Source organism: Heteronotia binoei, chromosome 1 (assembly GCF_032191835.1).
Source record: "Heteronotia binoei isolate CCM8104 ecotype False Entrance Well chromosome 1, APGP_CSIRO_Hbin_v1, whole genome shotgun sequence".
Taxonomy (NCBI): domain Eukaryota; kingdom Metazoa; phylum Chordata; class Lepidosauria; order Squamata; family Gekkonidae; genus Heteronotia; species Heteronotia binoei.
In genome coordinates, this window is record NC_083223.1 from 131,765,383 (window position 1) to 131,788,422 (window position 23,040).

The 23,040-nt window shown below is 40.2% G+C and overlaps 2 protein-coding genes across 3 annotated transcripts in view; one reads left to right on the plus strand and one right to left on the minus strand.

The window, feature by feature from the left end:
* The first annotated feature begins 1,632 nt into the window (after positions 1–1,632).
* Positions 1,633–21,972, plus strand: GINM1 (glycosylated integral membrane protein 1). The gene is made up of 8 exons (XM_060240755.1): positions 1,633–1,820; positions 8,208–8,267; positions 9,186–9,282; positions 12,587–12,738; positions 16,552–16,708; positions 17,734–17,864; positions 20,295–20,455; positions 21,066–21,972. The coding sequence occupies exons 1-8, from the start codon at positions 1,695–1,697 to the stop codon at positions 21,166–21,168; spliced, it is 987 nt and encodes a 328-aa protein (XP_060096738.1). The 5' UTR covers positions 1,633–1,694; the 3' UTR covers positions 21,169–21,972.
* KATNA1 (katanin catalytic subunit A1) overlaps positions 21,761–23,040 on the minus strand; it is a 29,340-nt gene continuing 28,060 nt past the window's right edge. For both annotated transcript variants that reach the window (XM_060240753.1, XM_060240754.1), the window contains one exon: positions 21,761–22,780. In XM_060240753.1, the coding sequence (XP_060096736.1) occupies positions 22,582–22,780 (199 nt within the window). In that variant the 3' untranslated portion in view covers positions 21,761–22,581. The remainder of the gene's footprint in view (positions 22,781–23,040) is intronic.

Genomic DNA, 23,040 nt, shown 5'->3' on the forward strand with positions numbered 1-23,040 from the left:
CAGCTGAGGCAGTGGACGTCACTTGTTATCGGCCTCCCCCCTTTTATTCCATCGTTGCTATTCTGTAATTTTAGATTTTATATATTTTAATTGTTTTTAACTTTTGAATTTTTTTTTGATGATGATGATGATGATACTGGATTTATACCCCGCTCTCCACTCTGAATTTCAGAGTCTCAGAGCCACTCACAATTTCCTTTATCTTCCTCCCCCACAACAGACACCCTGTGAGATGGGTGGGGCTGAGAGAGTTCTCCCAGAAGCTGCCCTTTCAAGGACAACCTCTGCCAGAGCTATGGCTGACCCAAGGCCATTTCAGCAGGTGCAAGTGGAGGAGTGGGGAATCAAACCCGGTTCTCCCAGATAAGAGTTCACACACTTAACCACTACACCAGACTGGGTCTTTATGATGTAACCTGCCCTGAGCCTGTTTTATGGGAAGGGTGGGCTAAAAATGGAATAAAATAAATAAAATAGTTATGGAGAACATGCACATTATTAGTATGGCTTTCTACTTTAAAGTGGACATGGCCAGTGACCAGGATAGGATCCCCATTCATGTATTTTATAGAGAAAAACACCTTCTGTTGCCCATGCACTTATTACTCATGTATATGTGCCTGATTTAAAAGATTCTCAAGCAGGATGGCCAGTAAAAAAAAGTCAACTTTAATCTTGTCAGGCTAAGCAGGGTCAACTCTAGCAAATACTTGGATGGGAGACCTTGGAATACCAGGAGGGCGGGGGCATACTTTATTCAGCCATCTCTCGAATATCATCTATGCTCCCTCTAGGGGCCTGTTTCCACAGGTCTCCATGACTGGCTGGTACACACACACACAACATTAAAAAAACCCACTTTAATTTCCTGTTCTTTCCAGTTCAGAAGTTTAGGATTTTGGTGACTCATTTATTCTCGCAGTTGAGTGCTCTAGAGAGTTAGGCTTCCCTTTGTCCCCAGTCAGATCTAACCCTGTATGGTGCTGCGCTATAAACTGATCTGTTTCCCAGTCTTCAACTCTATGGTAAGGTTGTGGTTCATAAAGACTAGACCTTTCTCTAATGGCACCTGGGAGCGGGCGGCAGAGCATTTCAAGCAATCTGCAAAGTGCCTTGAGCCAAGGTTAAAGGTGCAGTAAAATATTTTAATAAGTAAGTAGAGGAATGGGGGAGGGGAGGCTGCAGGGGAAAAGCCTGGGCAACTTCTGCACCGAGAGGTATACTGACATCCTAAGAATAGGATCAGGCCCCACATCAGCTGACTTATGCACTTTTTATAGGGAGAATGAGTGATTATACTTAGGCTGTGATCACACACACAAATAATGTACGTTCAATGCACATTCCAACTAGATTTTGCAAGTTCACCGTAAAATTAGTTCACACATTAGTAAACATGCACGGAATCACATTATTCTCTATGGGCAATCATGTAGTCTCTATTGGCAATCGTGTATAGTCTACGGGCAATCGTTACCCTTAGTTTTAATACATCCCCGAGGAAAGGCCTAATTCGTTGAGGTCTCTTCTTTGCTTCACTTTTGCACGGCCTTCGCTGTCAGCATTCCCTTTCTGCATCTTTCCCGGTTGTTTTTCCCTCCCCCGCCGCCGGGACTCCTCCTCGCTTCTGCTCCGCCTATCGCCGCCTCTTGCTTTGTTGATGTTTCACTTTGTTTTAATTCCTGGCTCCCAAGATGGAGGCTTCGCTGGGGCCACGCGAAGTCCTTTGGCCGCTCCCTGGCTTTCTTCTTCTAGTGCTTCTGCCCCCCTGCCTGGCCGTTCGGGAGCCCACAGCTCTTTTGTCCCAAATCGTTAGCCAGGTAGGAAAAGGAAAGGTCCTGTCTGTCCGGGGAGAGGCGGGAGAAAAAAAATCCTTTGCGAGCCGCGATGTACGCTGGGGATGAGCCAACGGAGGGAACTGAATGCTTGTCCGGTCAGAGGTACCTAAGACTGCCTGGTGGTTTAGTCTGATGGTTTGTAACGGCTGTTGTGGGTACAGCGGCTGCATTGTGTCTTCTGTGAAATGCTAAGTGTGTTTGCAGCAAGTATTATGTGCGGGGGTAACTGTGTAGGAGGTATAATGGCATGGCATTATGGTGTATCTGTATGAAATGCCAAGGAATATGGACTCGATGTGGAGTTGTGCCTTTTTAAAAAATAAAGGGAGATTTGTGTATTAGTATATGTGCAGAATTGCATAAGAAGTAGTGTCAGGCCTCGTGCTGTTGGGGTATGTAAATACTGAGTGAAGAGTAATGTGGTGTTGCCTGCACAGATTTGTTCAAGAGACTGGAGACGGTCTACATATATTTTCAAAACAGACTGCCTTTTCCTATAACTTCTGTGCTTTATTTGTAAAATTATTTTGATCCGTTGAGATTGAGTGTTTGGTATAACAAATCTCAGCTGTGTTAAGAGAATGACACACATCTATTTCTGTATTCAGATCTTTACTGATAAGGTGATAAACAACAGTAAAAGAGCTTTCAAATGGGAAATAAAGAAGCGCAGATAGAGAGCTTGTTGATGCATTACGTGATTTGTGGATGTTACCCCGAAGTGTTTTATGTTATATCTATATTAATTCAAAGTTTAAAACTTCACTGATGGTTTTGGAGCACCATAACTTACAAGCACTTAGGACTGCTTTCAGTCTCCTAGCTAATGCCTAGGGGAGTTCTCAAACAGAGCCTCTGTCATGAACAGCTGAAAAGTATGCTTTTACATTTGATTAATTTGACCCTTGCTTTTGAACGCTGTGTATTTGGGAAAATTTACTGTATGTAGTTTCCCACAAAGGTGCATTTATCAGCCTCTTCCATTCTTTGTTTTTTGTACTTGTTTTTGAGAATTTATTTTCACAAGTTGTTGTACAAGACTTGCAATGCTTTCCCTTCTCAAAGCCAAAAATCGGGTTTTCTTATAAGTTGCAGAAGGAAGGAATAAGAGTCTGGAGAATTCCTGATTTATTTGCTCCCAGTTACCTGCTGCATCTTGTCCCATCTTTATTGCAGAAAAGATAATTGCTTTCAAGAAATACAGTAGAGGAAAATTCTGAACTATTTCCCCTGACTATATAGAATGCAATTCTTAGAAAAAGGGGAGAAGTACAGAGCTGGCATGAGAGCTGTAAAGGAAGCCTTTATTCCTGAACAGCCCCTTCTTGCACAACCTCACAGGAGTTATATTTTATTTCCCTCTTCCCCCTGTCTCCTGTGGGCCTTAAAAAATTTTTTTTTTAAAAAAAATTTAAGGTTATTAAAAAGGATATGAGTTGTTGCTATGTAGTTTTCTTGGGACACAGCACTCGCATTGGCAACTAAAAGAAAAAGCAGCCAAATTGTCCCTATGAAAGATAAATTTGAGAAAAGACGAACGATGTATCAAATGTTATTGGCATGATCATAAGGAGCAAAAGGAACAAACAGCTGTGATGAATTGCTAGGGCCTTGGCTTGCCAAGATCACACAAAGGCTTGAGGTTGATTCAGGGGGTATAGGCCTTTCAATGGCTACCAGCCTTGGTGGCTGAAGGGAACCTCCATGTTCAGAGGCAGTCCCCCTGCTTTGCTCCAGATCTGTTTTGCCTGGCTTAACAGGCTGCCTCTTGTCCTTGTACACAGTTAGTTTACCTGAAGGATCACTTTGAAAAATGCGGTGAGCTAGAGTTTCCACCTAGACTTGCTGCAATGGGCTGCTGGTAAATTCTGGTGGCAGGTGCCTTGTTTTACATGCCTTTCTTTGCTCTAGAGTCTAGACTATCACCAGAAGGGCTACTGGGCATCATTCTGGGAGCTTGATTTGGCCCAGGGTCTCCAATGGTTGAGCCCCATGGGACAGTAAAGAGTTCCTTAAGAGAGAGTGAAAGAGTGAAGTGTGTTAAACAGAAGTGTTATGTCACTTAAAAGACTACCATCTATTTGTTCTGGCAAAAGCTTTTGTGGATTAGAGACCACTTTGTAAGATCTTTCTATTTTTTATTTTCCCACCCACAAATATTTTAGAGGTTTATCTTCTTGAAAAATCTAAGCTGGAAGGGCTCCAAAGACCCTTGAAAGGTACCAGAAATTGTGTTTGCAGTCTTTTGCTTCTGATGCATTCCTTATGTATGATCACTGTTGCACAATTCCTGTGTCCTTTCCAAATTATTACACAAGGCAGAATTCCCCTCCTTTCACAATGTCGCTGAATGTTCAAATGCTCCACAGCTGCCCCCATTCCCTTTTGGTCCATTAATTTGAGTCAGTTCTTTAAATTAATCACAAAGGAAACACTGTGGGATTTATTGCAATTATGATGAGAAAGCACACAGGAGTTTTCAAATGAAGGGTAATTAAGAGCTACCAGGAAAAACTTCCCTCTTGTCACGCAATAGATGTGCTTGACAAAGTAAGAAATGCTATGCTAGGGAATGGTATTGATGACCATTGCAGTGCAAACATTGTGTGTAACAGAAATCCAGTGTGGTACTTGCTGCTTAAGGCAAGAAATTTAGAGTTACAATCCAGATCCCAGTACTTTCATTTTCTCCTGCCATTCTTGTAACTTTGCAATGAAGTGAAAGAGACTGCGTGATAGACATATGTTTGAATTTTGCCTTGGCTAGTATTTGGATAGGCAACCTCCAAGGAATATGAGGGCTGCAATGCAGAGGCAAGCAATGGCAAACCACCTCTGAAATGTCTCTTGCCTTAAAAACAAGTCTAGCTTGCCATCTAGTGGTGCATAACACTAAAAAAGCTAGAATTTTTAGCTGCCAGACAATCTTAGATTTTCCTGGCTATTTTACACAACACCATATGATAATTATAAATTATTATGTTTGAATTTTGCCAGTTTTTCTAAATGTCTTCAGAGTGGAGTTGAGCCAAAGTACCCTTAATACTACATGTATTGAAATCATTTGCAGACTGCCGTTTATCCATAAAGTTTTAAAGGCAATGTATAAAAATAACCATGTAGAAATATCGTAATGTTTTTGTTGCTTATTTTTTTAGTAAATTTCCCATTTCTATAATAAGATTTTCTTTAAGTATAATTCACAGAAATGTGCATTAAGGATGTGCATTCTGGTAGGTGTCTTGTTCTGATGTACTTCCTTGTTTGGGGGCTCTCTGTACTAGTGATTAATAGGAAGGGAAGGAGCATAGAAAGAGGACTTCAGAATAACGTAGCACAATTTCTGAACTATCCTTCATTGTCAGGGGTTTTTTTTTATTCCTTGATGATAAGGGGGCAAGAGACAGGAGGAATCCTCCACATCATGTCTTGCCTGTTTGCTTTTCTGGATGATCAGAATGGCCACTGATGGAAACAGAATTCTGGATTTGATGGGCCATTTGTCTGATCCAGCAAGAACATGCTTTCATTTCCCATGCCCCATGTCCCGACTTTTGTGCAGAGAGTTCTAAAGACAAAACTAGACACAAACCTCCTTAACTTCAGGCCTGCCACAATGGTGTATAAAGCTAGAATTGGGCCCAATTTTGAGAGCAAAAGGAACATATTGGTGAAAATGCTAAAACTTGTTCTCTCCACTTGTGGCTTACATCTCCACAACACTAACAGGGCAATCCTAAGAACACTTTTCTGGGAGTGAGTCTCATTGAGCAGACTTTAGTAGAATTCTGGATACACCTGGTTAAGATTGCACTGAGTTGATTTTTATCCCAGCACTAGCAGAAATATTGGAAGGGGATAATCTGTGGAGGTGGATTAAGCACCTCTCTATGTATGTCCCTTTTAATCTTTTGAAACCAACCTGTCTTCCCACTTTTATATGTGATTGGAGCAGATGTTCCCAGAAATGAGTCTGTCATATCTACTTTGATCTTACCAAATGAGGGAGCGATGAAGTTGTGTAGCTGTGTTTATGAGCATTAGGGATGGGCACAGACCCAAACTCGAACTAAAATCTGACCTGGACTTTACCTTGTTAGAGATTTGGACAGTTATAATAATAATAATACATTTTATTTATATCCCGCCCTCCCCGCCTAGGCAGGCTCAGGGCGGCTAACAACATTTCAATAAGTTATACAATATAGGGTTTAAAACAATTAGGTTATACAGTAATATAAAATAACAATCTAAAACAATATAAGATTATACAATAATTTAAAACAGCGATCTAAACCCAGTTCCAGTTGCCTGGATCATTCCATGATTTGGACGGCAGTGATCTTCCTGATGTCGTTCTGTTCACTTATGTTATGGCAGGGGTCACTAGATAAATCGTTGATGGATTAAACAGCCATCCTATCAACGGTCTACAGTTCAGTTGGAAAGTCACATGTTTGGGCCAGGAAGTCTCCGAACTTTCTGCCCAGTTCGGAACCTCTTGTGCACTCTTGGCAAAGAAACTACACCCATGGAGTTTTGTGCTGAAAAGTGGGTATGGGTGGGATATTTCCAGCCATCGAGGGACCAATAGTGACAGTCTGAAGCTGACAGGCAAGTCTGATTTCCAATGATAGGCATCGATCTGACTTCCTCAGGATGGGGGTGGGGATGTATATAATCACTGGAGGCACATTCCTGTCCTCTTTGCGTCTGGTTTTTGCGAGTCTTGTTCTTCTTGCGCATGAAAGAATATCTTTTGGTGGACTGAGGGGGGAGAATTACTGGGGTGTGTGGAGAAACCAGTTGAATCTCCTGGCCTCTTTTCAAACTGCCAAAGTAAAAGCATCACCTCTCTCTTTTTTCTCCTTTCCTTGCTGTAAGGAGTGGGAAACATGGATAGATTTTTTTTTCATTTAAAAACATGTTTTTGATTTGATTTGGGGGTGAACTGTTCACTTTTGTGGGTTCTAAAAACTGCCCTTTTCTCTGCATGCTAACTGTGGAGTCCCCTTTCTGCTCCTCCAAAAAGCACCCATTTCTTCCTGCATTGCTTGAGTCTCTATCTGGGTGGTATCCTCTCTCCTCTCCCACAGGCACCCAAACTACCTACAGATTTCTGGGGGGCTTGGCTAACTGCCCTCTTCTCTGACTGGGGTACCCTTTCTGCTCCTCCAAAAAAGCCATCCTTTCTCCTCTGCCACATATTCCCACACATTCCCTTAGCTAGTCCACCAGTTCCCCCTCCCACAGCTGTGCAGTAAGTCTCAGTTGCCAAGCTTGGTTGTTCCTGTCACCTTCCCAGGTAGGATGGAAGGCTTGGCCCCAATCAGTCATCATGTCACCAGGGCTGGGTGGCTGGTTCCAGGAAGACAAAGCCACCTGCAGCCATGTGGGTGGTCCCTAGGGAAGTACTCCGGGAGTCTGATGCCTGTAGCTTAACCAAGTCCACACTGTAGTGTCTCAAACTGACGCTGGACAACTCTCCCAAAAACAGTTTCCTGGAGGCACCTCTCTTGGTGGTCTGCTACTTGGATCCCCCCAAATCTGACATGCATGTAACATGTGGGCCATGTGAAGGGTCACCCCAGGGAGGAATTGTTTATGTTTAATTCTATTTATACCCCGCAGTCCCCACCAAGGTGGGCTCAGTTGTGTGCGTTGTAGGCCTCTAGCTTACCCAGGTCAGTTTTTGTCACTCCTGAACCAGCAGAGGTGACATCCCATTGAAAAGCATTGCACTGAATGACCTTTATTAGGGGTCTGTAACTCAGCCCCCCAAAGTTCAGTGTGGACCAGACTTGGTGGGTACATTGAGGAGAGTGATCTGGAGACAACCTGCCATTTTGGAGCTTCAAAGCCCTGTGGGGGGCTTTTTAAAAACTGGACCAGTTCGTGAACCAGGCTGTGATTCAGTTTGCGAACTGGTCCGGGAACCAGCCTGGTTCTGTTTGTGAACTGAACCAGCATTTTCTGGTCTGCGCCCATCCCTAGTGAGCATGTTACACCAGGATACTGCTGAGTGGCTGATTTTTTTTTCCAGTGTTATTTGATTTTACTTTAAATTAATAAAGTTCCTTAATATATTATAGACTTTTTAAAATATACATTTTATAATATGGTGCTGTCCAGTATAAGGAAAAAATTGGTGGCTCTCATAAATATAAATACTTGTAGCATACAGATTTGTAATCATTGTTATGATGAATTGGTTCTATTTTGCATTACACTCCTTTGTTAGAGATCGACTCAGGATTTTTGTTCTGCTCTCAATGCTTTTGGGTTTAATGCAAGAGTGTAGTTTATGTGACCTGTTCTGAGGCACTTTTCTTTCCTTCACAGTTCTTTCCTCTCTTTGCCATTTTTCAGGAAAGAATCAAGATTAACATTAGTATGCTGCAAAACAATGGGAATCTTAAGGAAGGACAGGTATGTTAATCTTGCCATACTTGCCTCAAGGTGGTCAGAGCATTGAGTAGGAATAGGGAGACCTGGCTACAAATTCCTGCTCAGTCTTGAAGCTCATGGGTTGATCTCTGGCCAGTCACACTTTCTCAGCCTCACCTCACAGGATTATTATGAAGATGAAATGAAGAGGAGAGAAGAACACTCCCCCACATCCTGAGCTCTTAGTAAGAAGAGTGGGATAAAAATTGAGTGAAAAGTCTTTTTTACCTTCTGTTGATTGTGATCCAGCACTAGAAATGGTAGAGGTATATGATTTTAAGACCACTGTAAATTTGCCCAACACTTTGCAAGATTTCATGAATAGTTAATAGTTGGATTTGGATTTGCCATGAATAGTTCAGAGGACAATTCCTTCCAGCAAATAACTTCCCCCACCCCTGAGCTAATAGGGTTTTTAAAAAAATAACAGCAAAGTTACAAGGGTATTTATCTTCAGATCCCTGAAAGCTGACCCCACCTTAAACACAATAACTGAGACTGAAAGATAGTGGCTGCCTGCAGTGTTCATGCCAGGGTTAGAATCTGAACTGAGGTATAACTCCTTTAGAGTTCTGTCCACTTGATGTCCCTGCCTCTCATACACATTTTATAGCCTGTATTATTTTCATAGAAGACTTTTGAAGTTTCATGGGTTATATTCTTACGAGTGCAGCCAATAACACTTCCGGGAGTTTTAGACATTGAATCCAGTGTGGCATGAATTTCAACCTTTTAAATGACTAAATTTTCCTTATTTTGAAAAAAAAAATGATTAAAAGTTTAGTTTCTTTAATTTATGCTTGATAGTTGCTATTATGATTTATGTAGATTAATCAACCTTCCCGCCTTATGTTGGCAAATGTGTGTATTTAATGTATGTACACCTTTTATTTTGTTTAGGTTGTCCTTAATATCACCTATGTTAATGGGCAAGTGTATGTAAATGACTTTTCACTGAAGAGTGGGGTTACCAGGATAAAGTGCCAGACATTGATATGTGAGTATCACTTAATTCTTTATCTGAGCTATGTGTTTCCATGTGACTCACCAATAATGAAATGCTGTAATGAATAAGTGGCATTATACTCCTTGCACATCTAATGCCAGAGGGCTATCCATATCAGCATGCTGCAGTCAAAATAACGAACAACCCAGTCTTGTGCAGAATTATTTCAGTCTAAGTCCACTTATTTCAGTGGGTTTAGGCTGGAATAACTTTACATAGGATTGTACTTAAGGAACCTCATGGTACCTTAAAGATTAATGAACTTATTGTGGCATAAGCTTTTGTGAAAAAGTTCACTGTGCTAGATACTTCTGATGTTGTTAGTTGTATCTCACAAAAGCTTATGCCGTAATAAATTCAACAGTCTGTAAGGTGCCACAAAGCTCTGTCAGTTTCACAAATCAAGTATATATAAATTGAAAAAAGACAAAATGAGATGTCCTTGCTGGTTACCATACAAACTCAGATCAAATTCTGACTTCATGGAAACTGCTCCATTTGTTTGTGGAAGGCAAGGAATTTGCGCAACAGACGAGGCAGTCTAAATTCAAGGATGTGACTCCACCCTGATAAGGCTTGTCTGCCTCCTCTCTTAACCTGGCATATATCCAAATGAATGGGTGTAGGAGAAAGAACATATATAAAATTGCAAGCGTCTTTTGGATAATCTTTGAAAAACATTACTTTTCTAAAATTAGTTTAAATTCTATTTTTATTGGAATTGAATGTGTTTCTTAAAGAGTAGTATTATCCACTAATGGAAAAATTAATATTGCATCAATAAGGGAGAAACTGTACTGTTTTCCGTTGTAAAGAAATGTTATGATTTGGGGATACACACAGTGTCTTACATAATTTATAAGGCCAGAGCAATTACTTGCCGTTGAGTTTTTTCATGCACAGAGCTGTCTCTTGATGCACTGATTATGGCCAGTCTCAAGGTTAGCTTCTAATATCATCTATCCTTTATGATCAGCTTTTGTGCTAAGGAAATGCTAATGTTTTTTTTAAATTGGCTTTTGAAAGCCTAAAACATTATACATTTAAGCACTATTTCCTTTAGGGACACCAGCAGTTGTTCAACATAGCGTGGTGTAAATATACTTTAACATGAGTGTAGATTGTAAAGGCAGCAGTCTTAACCATATTTCTGAGAAAGTTTCTCAGAAATAATAGAACATCTTCAGTGGGATGTTCTATTATTATTTAGTGAACTTATATTCCGCCCTTTCCCATAACGGGCTCTGTGGGAGCCTATGGGAAGGATGGACTTTGCCTCCAGTTTCTTTTACAAGGTTACAAGAATCTTTAGGCAGAAAGGAGCTTCTAATTGTTGTGATATCACTCCCTAAATAAATCTTTTCTGTGTTATGTCCTCAAGCAAACATCCACTGTGTCTAAATCGTAGAAAGTCTGAGAAGGAGAGGGTAAACAGTAGATATTTCCTTTCCTTGCAACAACAGTAGCGAAACAAGAGAAAAGAAAATGGAATGACTTCCCTGTTCCTGTCCCAAAAACTGAGAGGGACTGAGAGTTGCACATGTGTGCCTGACCTTATGCTAGTGAGATGTATCCCTGGCAGCATGCAGGTGCCAGCCTTCAGCCATCTAGGTTGGGTAGTTGCTACTGAAGAGAAGCTATTAGCCTATGTCTTGCTTCCAACCAGAGTTGGGCTTCAGGAAGGAAGGAGAGGTATTGGTTTCTAGTGAAATCCTGTACACTAGAAATCTATGCACTAGAAATTTCAGGAAGACTTTGCCTCTTAAAGGATCCTGGGATGGGGAAGGATTACTTTAACCATGCATATGTTTGAGTCTGCTTTCTACCCTAACTGCCCACCTCCATTCTTCTGGTAAGAAGGAGATTACTCCATTCTTCTGGTAAGAAGGGGATTCTTGAGATCTGGGATTGGAAGATGTACTTCTTCTGAGACTAGTTCCCCCCCCATTATATTTAATAATGATTTTGCAAGCTAGTAATATAGGCCATTATCTAGGAAAATAGAGACTTTATTAGTGATTGTCCTGTGTGTGGTTAACAGTGTGGTAGTTAACACCACCTTACCAATTTTGTTATATGTACAATGAGAGTACATATGGTTTCTAACAATATCCATACAGCTGTAATGAAAACTCACTGCACAATGTGGAGGATTCTTGTTATGCTGCCCACATTACTGTAGATCAGCAAGCAGAAGCATGTGTCCTTTTTACTCATATTTAGAAAAAAATCAAATTCTACATCAGGGTAACCCAAATTTTGTGCCTAGAAATAGTTTGCCACCTACACAATTTATGCAAATTAAGGATGTGTGTGTGTATCTTTATCTTGCCTAATTTTGCCTTGTTATTTGGGGGAGGGGGCAGTAAGCAATTCAAGACACTGAAGCCTGCCCCTTTGTCCATTGGAAGCCCTCTTGAGCTCCTTTTTAGCTTCCAAAGCATTGTTCACAGGCTTTCAGGGCTAGTTGCTTTCTTTTAAAATGAAAACTATGAGTCTCACAGTGCCATCTTAAACAGTTACAACCTTCTAAGTCCATAGAAGTCAATGGATTTAGAAGGTTGTAACTGTGCTTTGAATGGCACTATTGGGATATTAATGCAGAATCTACTTGCAGAATAAAGATAGTGACAAGGACATTTCTGCTACTGAGATCAGTGCAAGAGGGGGAGAAAGGTCGAAATAAGGTATCAGTTGTTGCTTCCCTTCCATTCTGTACCATCTGTTAACAGCCGTTGGGAGCTACCAATTGAAAATGTCAGCAGAATCTATAAAACCAAAGGTGTTTAAAAATGACCAGGTTTTTTTTTTAATTGCTAGTATTTTATCACATTTTTCTCCCACCCAGAAGCAGTTTCACCAGCATGCTGTGTGCACAAGCTGTTGCTTTCTGCAGTTCAGGGGGGTTTTTTTGTCTTTGTTTGTGGTTCAGCCTTTCCCTTTACTTGACTTCCATGAACTCCATCCTAATTCTTTTCTTGGCTACATAAGGCCACAGTGCCTACAATGGTGGAAATGAGTATGCAATGCTGAACTTCACTGTTGCAACCCCATTGTAATAAGGAAGGCTGCTGGAGTTTTCATTTGGGTTTTGGAAATGTCAGGTATTTGTGTTTGCACTTGAACCTTGCACTTGACTTGAACCTTGTAATGAGCAATGGTGCCCCCAAATTATTCTGTAGAGTGGGTCAGGATCCCACCTGCAAGGCATGCCACAGTTTTATATGTAACTTGTATTTGGAGATTATGCCTTTCTGCATGACCACTCTGTGACATACAATTTTATTGTTGATAGTGGAGAGTGGGAATGCCAACAACCTACTGAATCAAGAGCGATTAGGAATTGTTAGTGTTCGCATTATGATCCATGAGTGGCCATTGGCATCCAGCTCCAATTTGCAGTTGATTGTCGTTCAGGAAGAAGTGACAGAAATTGATGGAAAGCAGGTGAATATTTCTTCAAATTACTTTATTTTCTGGCATGTCTATAAATCTCAGTGAGCATATTTATGCTCCAGCATGCGCATGTAGTTCTGCAGCACACCCTATACCTCCAAACCATCATGTGTGCCTATTTTATGTGTGCCTGTTTTCCTGCTTCCAAGGGAGGCGTGTTTGGTTCTCCGCTCATGCATGACAAGCAGGTGAGAGAAAAGTGACTGGCCCAAGATGAGTTTCATGGAGGGTAGTCTCCCTTTGGGTCTCCCTGGGTGTACACTTCAGCTAATATACTATGTACAATCATGCTCTTGTCTGCAACTCAGCCTGCCTAGTCTACCTGTCCTCTTTGTTCAGCAGATGTGGGTCCTGAATTAATCATTTGCTCTGCTTTTGGAAAGTTGCATTACTTTATAATAATTATTGCAAATCTTTCTGCAAATGCAAGCCCGCAAGAAAGACAAAAATATGTGTTCAAAAACACGTGGCTCTTGTGAATGGCACTATGGTTTCATACAGAGATTTTTAAAAAATCCGTTTTGTTCCTAGAGTTGCCTATTTTTATAAGTAATTCATCCGGTAATCCTATTTAGCTATTAATTGGATCCAGGACTGGATCATTTGCCAAGTTGATTTAGGGCCTGGTTGGCAAATCTATTCTTAATAAGCCATGAAGGATCCACCAGTGGGAAAATATATTCTTGCCAGTAGGCTACATTACTCAAATAAGGTAGTTTTATCTCATGTTATGGGTAAATTCCCATATGTAAATTCTCTTCCCAGTTCATTCTCCTTTATTATTGAGCTGGCATTGAGCACAAGGATGCTGGGAAAAAAAGGCCTTAAAATCACAGCTGGAAACATCTATTTTTCCCTCCCCACATCTTTTTAAATTTTTTGTAACATCCAGGTCATGGCAAATTCTGAAAAATTTAAAAGCTAGCACTCTGGTTTGTTTGTTTTTTTGTCTTTTTGTATACTTTGGAAATGTCTGAACTCAATCAAGAAGAATGTGTCAACTGAAATATTGTAGTAACACTGCAGATTTCAACAGAAATTTACCTTCCTTTCCTAAGGCAACACATGGGGTGCATTAAGCACACATGGGGTGCATTAAGATGTTGCAGCAAACCCCTGCTTGTTCATGGCAGATATGAAAATGGCTGATTAGTAATGCTCATGCCCCACCTCCATCTTCTCTTTATGTGCCAAGAGCTACTGACAGCTTGCTAGTTTGCATAAACTTCAAGTCAAATACTAGTTTGCCATATGTTATATGAATTCAGGTTTTTAGGCACTTTGTGGGGAAGATATTCAATCTGGGTACTTTCTTTTGGTCACCACAACACAATGAACCTTGATTTCAGGCTTCCCAAATTGGGAAACTTAAAGCCTGTGTTTCATCAGAAGAAGAATGGAATGAGGGCGCAAAAATGAATATCAAGCAAACTGTTCATGTTCATCACAAATACTTGCCTCCTCAGAGTCTGCTTGCACTTACTTTGCAGTGCATCTCTAAATCCGTTGTATGAAACAATGGGAGTGCTAAAAATAACATCCTGCAGAATTACTGTACAACAGCTAGCTATGAGAAAAATGCACAAATGGGTGTGGCAAATACTCTCATGCGGGTATTTAGAAAAGATACGGTGCATTGTGCACAAGTCATAAGGCATCCGAAATGGTTGGCAGATTGATGGGCTCTGTCTCTTCTATAGAACTAGTTATTTAATAAGATTGCTTTGAAAAGAAATATCCATGACACTTAGGAAATGGAACAAAGTTTGAGTCCAGTGGCACTTTTAAGACCAACAAAGTTTATTAGGGGTATAAGCTTTCTGTATCTGAAGATCTGTGCAGGCACATGAAAGTTTATACCCAGAATTAAACTTTATTGGTCTTAAAGGTGCCACTGGACTCAAACTTCATTCTGTTGCTTCAGACCAATGCAGCTATGCACCTGAACCTAGGAAATGGGTTGGTATTACTATTTTCATTTTCTTGATTCATCTGTCACTTTCAATAGTACAGAAGTGGTTTCACAACAGAGTCAGTCTATAGCTGGGAAGGGGCAGGAGTGCAAGAGGGGGAGAAAGATAAGAAATAAATGCCATTGCTATCACAGTGTATTTGTTTAATGTCATGTGAACAATGCTGTTTCCATTCAGAAATATGCATATAAATATATGGAAGTTGTTTGCAGCTTTGCTGATCCAAAATACAAAAACAAAAAGGCTATGACTTTAAGATCTTCTCTGCTCAGCATCCCTGCCCCTTGCAGTTTGAGTCATCTTCATTCCAGGTTGTGTAACTCAAAGATTACTTTGTCACTTGAGCACTTTGGGCTTTTGTAAATGGCATCATGAAGTTGCAAGTCACACATCTCATAAAGACTCAAGAACTGAGTTGCAGATGTGATTCACTTAAAGCGGGGGTGTCAAACATATGGCCCGCAGGCCAGATCAGGCCCGCAGAGGGCTCCAATCAGCCCCCCCCCCCAGCAATTGGCTGTCATCTGCTTCATTTTCCCTTGCCTGCTTTTTTGGGCCGCCATTTTGTGTTTCTCCCCGGATAAGCCAGAGCAGCAAAGCAGCCTTTCCCTCTCCCCCCTCCCTTTTCCCAAAGGGAGGAGGAGGAGGGAGGAGCAGCCTCAGCCGAGGAGGGAGCTTGGCTGTATAGCTCTGCTGGTTGATTAAGTTTGCCAGGCTCAATTAATCACTCTGCAGAGCTACTGAGACAAGCCTCTCTTCCTTCTAATGAATGGCTGAGGCTCCTCCCCCTCCTCTTGCCCTGGAGAAGGAAAGAAAGAGCCAGAGCTTCCTTTGCCCAGTCCCCACCATCAGGAGAACTACAAAGAATGCTTTTAAGACTAGCAACGTTTTAGTGAAGGTATGAGCTTTTTGCCTTGCTACAGAGAGAGAATGAGAGAGAGAGTTTTGTTCGGCTTGTAACTGGGTTCCCTTCCTCTTTTTCATTGTACTCATGCCCTCCACTGTACTCATTTCTCAATAGGAAAGCACATGAACTATTTAGAAGAGAAATATCAGCATTAGGCTGAGAGTGTGTTCCAGACCAGATTTACCCAGCAAATTTTCCTTTGATTGGAGGTCTTGAATTTAGACTTCCCAGATAGTAGGCTGACACTGACCACTGTACTTGGCTGTCTCTCTGTTCTTGTAGTTGTTTTTTGGTGGGGAAGTTGTATTTTTTTTTAGTTGTAGTAATTTTTCTGGGGAAAATGATAGTTTTGTAGACAAGCATATAGCCCTCAATCTGTTCCATGGTGCCTTCACATGTTCTTGACTAGTACGTTAAGCAACTTCTGTACAGAAGCTCACAATGCCCAGCTACTTCATGTTCCTCTGGTTCTTAGGCTCAAAGCATTGACCGTGAGATGTCTGTAATGTATGTCAATGAATCAAAAGTAGGTTTGCAACTTAAAGATGTGCACACCTGAACAGCACATATTCAAGACTGGTATAGCACAGGCATTGTCTGCAGTTTTTGATGCAATAATTCATAGCAAGAGGTGACATTTATCAGAGACTGTAAAACAAAATATTGCAAGCAGGCTAATATTTTAAGCATATTTTATTTTAAGCAAAAAATTTAATCTTTAATTGTATGTCTGTGCCCTTTATAAAGTTTATATGTCTGCTACTTGGCATTACATTTTATGGTACACATGCCTCGGCCCAACAAGGTCTCATTTATGTCAAATCCGGCCCTCATAACAAATGAGTTCGACACCCCGACTTAAAGGGCAAGGTGGCATAAAAATGTTTTGAGTAAATAATCTTTGTTAACTCTTCTCTTTTGCAGGTTCAACAAGATGAAGTGACTGAAATTGACATACTTGTGAAAGATTTAAGAGTGCTTAGGCATTCAAATTACACCGTTCCTTTGAAGGAAAGCATGCTGTATTCTATCCCTAGGGACAATGATGTCTTATTCACACTTCCTAATATTGCAAGAAAGGGTATATGATAATGTTTCGTTTCTTCTGTTTTCACTTAGGTTTCCCATTTTTGGACAATGTTTCTGTAATTCCTGTTTTATTTTATGTTTTCTTTATGCAGCTTATTCAGTGATTATTTGCTGTTCTGTTTTATAATTTTATCCTACAGTGTTGGTTTAAGTGGCTTAAGCCGTTTGAATTGTGTCAAGTCAAGTTTAGTGTTACAGTTGATGACCAGCTTAGTCCAACAGTAACATTTGGTGATTCGGAATATGTTACTATAAAATATAGAATAATACAGCCATAAGAACACACATAAAATTCAGATAAAAGATTAAAACTTAGAACTTGACTGGTGGAAAACTGACCTGTAAATGTGTTAAATAAACATTACCGTTATGTGGATTGAGAACAATATTACAGAAACAAAAGAAGAATAGCACCTTAAATTGGACCATGAAACTTATTGATAGTCACTGCAGTCTGTGTAGTACTGAGTGGACATGCTTCCACCTTCCTGTGCCCGTTAAAGGTTGGGTAACAATATCCTGTACCAGCTGAAGCTTCCAAGCTGTGAGAGCTGTCCAGCTCAGATCCCAAAATAATAATTTCCCTCTGCCAGGTGAGACTTCTGAGCTGGATGGAGAAAAGAGATGAATATTCAGAATCCCATTTGTAATTATTCGAGAACCAGAGGGGTATGCAATGATCCATTTGAGAACTACTCCTTCTCTGTTTCCCCCTGTTCCTGCACTAGCATAAAATAGTGTGGGTACAGTGTCCACTGTCCAGTCTTTTATGCCTGTGCTAAATAATAAACCTTTTGAAGCTTCACACTGGTATCATATTGCTAGTGTCACATGCAGCTTTCATTGTGCACTTTCTTATAAGATAAAACATATACTGAAACATTTTCAAATGTAGCACTTCTTTATTATTTTGCCCTCAGTCTGCTTCTTTCTCTCTAGGAACAGTGATGTGGTGAAATAAAAACACCAGAAGCAGTCTGTTAAGCTGATTTTTTCCTTATATTTTTGTGTAAGTAGATATTGAAAGTCCACTGCAAACAACTAGTCACTATCTTCTCAGGCAAGTAGAAACCACAGTAGATGAAGAGACATTGCCTGGCAAATTACCAGAGACTCCTCTTAGAACAGATCCTACATCCTCTTACAAGGTATGCTTTCTCTAACTACAAATAAAACTAACTTAATTCATTATAGCAGCTGTCATTGTGGAAGACTGTGAGGAGAGACTCACATTTGAGTCATTGTTTGGGGGAGGGTGTCTGAGGATCTCTTTTCATTACAGGTGGCAGCATGATGTTCTAAAGCTATCAGATTACAAGTTTCTTTGTTTTTTTGTTTGTTTATACATACATACCTTCGACTTGATGAATCACCCTATCCCAACCAAAGCTGGGCCCTGGGAGATGTACTTCATAGTTTATAAATACATTTAAGATCAGTAAAAATGATTAAAATAACTATTACAAATCCTAATATCATTTTATTAAAATTTTTCAGTCTAGATTTCTGGACACAGCAGTAAGGGACCACTAAGGGGTGGGGAGGTGCCAGTCTGGCAACCATTACTGTCCTTAACCGAAAGCCTGGCAGAACATTTCTGCCTTACAGGCCCTGTGGAACTAACAGTAGAAGATCTCGAAGGGCCCTGATGTTCTCTGGCAGAGAGTTCCACCAGATCTGGGCCAGGAGTGAAAACATCCTAGCCCTTGTTGAAGACAACTGGATCTCTTTAGGGTCAGGGATCACCAGTAAGTCCTGATTAGTACAGCTTAATGCCCTTCCAGGAGGTGGTTGCGTAGATACGTCGGTCCCAGACCACTCAAGGCTTAAAGATCAAAACCAAAACCTTGAACCTGACTTACTGTTCAACTGGAAGCCAGTGTAGCTGGTGCAGCACAGGATGAATATGTGCTGTCCTAGGCGTTCTCATTAACAAGTCCTTTGTATCAGGTGGCATGAATTTGAGAGCTCAGATTTAAAAGGTGGCTACTTTTAACAAAAATGCTACACGTACTTAAAATCTTCATTACTGAATTCTGGAGATTCAAAGATAGCCATTTGAAAAGATCCATGGGGAGTCTGGAAAATGACTGAAATCAGCCAAAATCCAGTCCTGAGAAACTACAGAGAACACTGTTTAAGGCAGGGGTGGCCAAACTGCAGCTCAGAAGCCACGTGTGGCTCTTTCACATGTATTGTGTGGCTCTTAAAGCTCCCACTGCTCCATTGGTCATCTTAGAGAAGGCATTTTCTCTTTAAATCATTTCTCCAAGCCAAGCCAGTAGGCGGCTTGGAGAATGCATTTAAAATTGCTTTCTTTCTACCTCTACCTCCCCTCCCCATCTATCTGCTTTCCTTTCTTCCTGTCTTGCGGCTCTCTAATGTCTGATGTTTATTCTATGTGGCTCTTACATTAAGAAAGTAACAGTTACTTCTTCATTGAGGAAGAACCAGCACTGCTACTGCAAAGGGAAGTCCTGCATCACCAACCTTTTAGAACTGAGAATTTAATCAAGCACGTAGACAGGTTATTTGGCAGGCATTACATACAAGCATTTCAAAAATCTTTTCACAAGGTACCTCACCAAAGGCTCCTGAATCATAAGATGGGAGGAGAGATCCTCTTATTGACTGGATATTTAAGACCAGGAAGCAGTTTTCTGCATTTAAGGAAGAAAGTAGTGACCTCTCATAAGGAGATAGTGCTGTTTAACGTTGAGTTGGAGATCAGTAGTGAATCATCAAAGTTATGGATTACATTGAATTCTTCAGGATGGTGAAATCTAAGCAAACTGTGAAGAATGCCAGTGGACTCTCCAAACTGTATTGAATGAATAACAGAATGGAAAATGAGGGGTAGTGTAAATGCAAAGGAAGGTACATTGAAGATATATACACACACACATGCACTCTTCAAATATACACACAGAGGGACTGAGTGGACAGTGAATATCCTGGAGGGGATCTCAGGATCATGGCTCCCTGAATATTGTCTGCTGTGCAACTGCAATGAACAAGACAAATTCAGCAGCTGGGATTTTTTGGCCATGTTCTGGGCATGGAACAGAGGTCATGGTGTGTGTGGGGAGAGGTATTTGAATTTCCTGGCAGTCCCAACTCTATGATCCTATGATTCTTAAAGAATTGAAAATGAAACAAAATATAAATGTTCTGTTGGGAGCATTGTGAACATTTCTGAGTTTTCCTCTAAAAAAGATATTGTAGTAAAACAGAAGTTACAAGAAAGCCCAGCTAAAATTATTCCCAGAGCACCTTTCCTACGAAGAAAGGCAAAATTAGACTTTATATTAAAAGACAAAGCAGGGAGAACCATGATATAGCAAGGTGGAACAATTTCTGTCAGCTGCCCGTTGGCAGCAGCCACCCCCATGCCATTCTACTCCCAAGGGTTCCCTGTCCTTTAAAAATGGCTTTTCAGAAGGGGATGCATTCAAGTGGTGTGTAGTAAAAACCCTTCTGTGAATTCACCCCATTTGCAGATCTGAAGATACAAACCAGTCTTCATGTTTTGTGGATTGGTTGTCAAAGGGTTCATGTGCAGCATTGCATATTTGCAGGTGATGTGCCAGTGGGTGGAAGACTTGAGGAAAGAGCTTTGCAAGTTCTGGCTTCGGTCATTTCCTGTATTCTTCAATTTGATGGAGGTCATTGTGGTTGGAGTTACAGGAGCAGCTTTAATCATAAAAGTCTTAAAAGTGCTTTGCCCATGTGAGCCTAAGTAAGTGCTACTTATACTTTCTTCTATAAAAGCAAGCTGGTATCATGCAAGCTTTTAGTTTTTTTCCTTTCCTCCCTCCGTTCTTATAATTGCATAATCTTTGGTCGAATTTCACACGTGTAATATAGTGCTGAACTTTCAAAGTAATCTTCACATTTGGCTGGCACCACTTTAAGAAGTGCTCTTTAGAAATTAAAATGTCCACACATGCATTGTACTAGCCTAGTAATGAGCTGGATAGCCATGTTATAGGTTTCTCCCTAGGGTAATGGTATGACCAAATGGCCACAGGATCAAATACAGATTTGATTCTAGCATCTTGGTCAACAACTTTATCTTTTGGGAGCTTATTTTGAGAATAACAAGTCTGTCCAAGGTCAGTCAGCCTTCTGTTGTAGCATCCATCTCTATATCATCATCTCACTTTTCAAAGGAAAACAGGTTGGTAAAATCAAGACCATAGCCCAAAACAGCTGACATTTAGATATACTTAATGCCCCCTCTCAGGTTGCTTTTAGTAATAAAGCTAAGAGGCAGTTAAAAGTGAAAAGCACAGCAGAAATCTTAGGACATCCATGTGTTTTAATGATAACTTGTTCTTTTTGTCCAGGGGAATCCTCCACCTTGGTTTCAACGTTATACCTGTGGTTGCAATCAGCGTGCTTCCAGACGTTCCAGAGAAAAAAGACAATATAGAGGAAAAATGTATTTAAAAATGTTTGTCTTCAAGTATTTGTATGAGTTTGACCCGGTATTTGGCATGATCCTTAATATATTGTGTAATGCTATTAAGAAAAGACTATGGAATATCAGCATTTTAAAAGACACCTAACAGTGAGGCCCTAAGGAGATAATTGTTTCACTTCAACCACCCTAATGTCTTCTCTCTCACACACACAAAGCCTAGCAGGTTCCTTATAGAATGGCGGCAATAAATTCTAACTTCTGTGAAGTAATTTTTCAAAGATCAGCTGAAACACAGCGGCTGTATAAACCTGCCACACTAATCCAAATAACCTCAATGTGCAAATATTTTTACAGATTTTAGTAAGACATGCTTCCAGATAAATATTAAGAAAATAGCTTTAAACTCTACATGGTAATGGAAATGAGTCTAAGCTATTAGTCCGTATTAACATGGAATTGTGTGAGGAATTTGTTACACATCTGTAACAAAAAGAAAGTTAGTTTAGGCTGGATATCCTTAAGTGTGCCTTTGGGGAGAAACGATGGGAAGGAGCTTTTGTTTCACTCTTGTGATGAATTGGCTTTTGGTGTAATGGTTTTACTGTAGAAAAGACAACCTGACATTACAAGCACTTTATTTGGTCTATAAAAAAAACAAGGCCTCCTAAAAGGTGTAAGCACTTTTAAAACTGTGCTTCTTGAAGCTGCAGTACAGTGTAAATTTCCAAAGCAAGAGCACAATTGCCTTTAAAATGGTGATTTACAAAGCAGTTTTCCAGGCAAATTTGTATGATCACAACTTTTCAATAAATCGCATTGAGAGAATTTAATATTTTTTAGAGTTGTCTGGCCATTTGGATTTTTTAATGGTACTTGAACAAAAAAGGCTGTGTTTTGTGATCCAGAGTTTCTAAGCACCAGCTAGATGTATGACTTTACTCAGGAAGGAAATATGTTCCAAGGTTTTACCCATATTCCTCAACTACCCTCTTCTGCATTTTTTGTAGTTTAACTGCAGTAAGTCATAGAAAACAAAGGTCTACATACCCATAATACTGAAATGAGATTTCTGTTTGGTCAAGACAAGGCAATCATTTATTCTTATACGGTATTTTGTTAGTTAAACATGGTTACTGAATGGAGCCTGGTACCTCACACCTAAATATTGACTGCAGTGGAACATTTACGTAATGGGGGAACCCATTCAATTTATTCAGCACAAATACTTCTGTGTGGTTCTATAGAACACACTCAATAGCATTATTAATGGGAAGGGGAACTGGTGCATGAGCCTGGGGAAAGAAAAGCTCCAGTTTAAGAAACCAACTTTATTAAGTATTGCTTGTGTAATTATAAAAAGTTAAAAAATATAGTGCTACTTTTTAATTACTTCTGGAATTGTTTGAAGACTTAAGGCAGATTTCTTAAGATAGGAAGGCTTAGCATGATCCAAATTCAAGTATCCATTTCTCATATTTTTCAATGTCCGCAGCAGAGACTGACTTCGAAACTTTTTTTAAAGCCATTTCAAAATCTTCCATTGTTGTTGGCATGTGCATTTCATCTCTGGAAAGGTTTCTGATTTCTTCAGGTGTTAAGCCTTCAATACGTCTTCTCATTGCCATCAGTGAAGCATCTCTGTTCAGATACAAAAGTAAAATTTTAGTGAGAATTTAGTGAGACTAAATAAATGAGAGCTGGATAAAAGATAAAATGGATCCACTTAGAAAACTTCCAGTGGAAGTTTGGAAATACTTCCACTGACACTATAATGTTACCAAGATTCTCAGGGTAAAGGATAAGTTGCCAAAAAACCCACACAGGTACATGGTGTGAATTAAATGGTTTTAATGAAGCAATTTATAATTACATTGTAGGTTATATTATATTTATATTCC

Coding starts and splice junctions, on each gene's coding strand:
- GINM1 (XM_060240755.1), top strand. CDS start 1,695: ATGGAGGCTTCGCTGGGGCCACGCGAAGTCCTTTGGCCGCTCCCTGGC. Junction 16,709..17,733: donor TCCTAATATTGCAAGAAAGG/GTATATGATAAT, acceptor TTGTGTAAGTAG/ATATTGAAAGTCCACTGCAA. Junction 17,865..20,294: donor ATCCTACATCCTCTTACAAG/GTATGCTTTCTC, acceptor GCATATTTGCAG/GTGATGTGCCAGTGGGTGGA.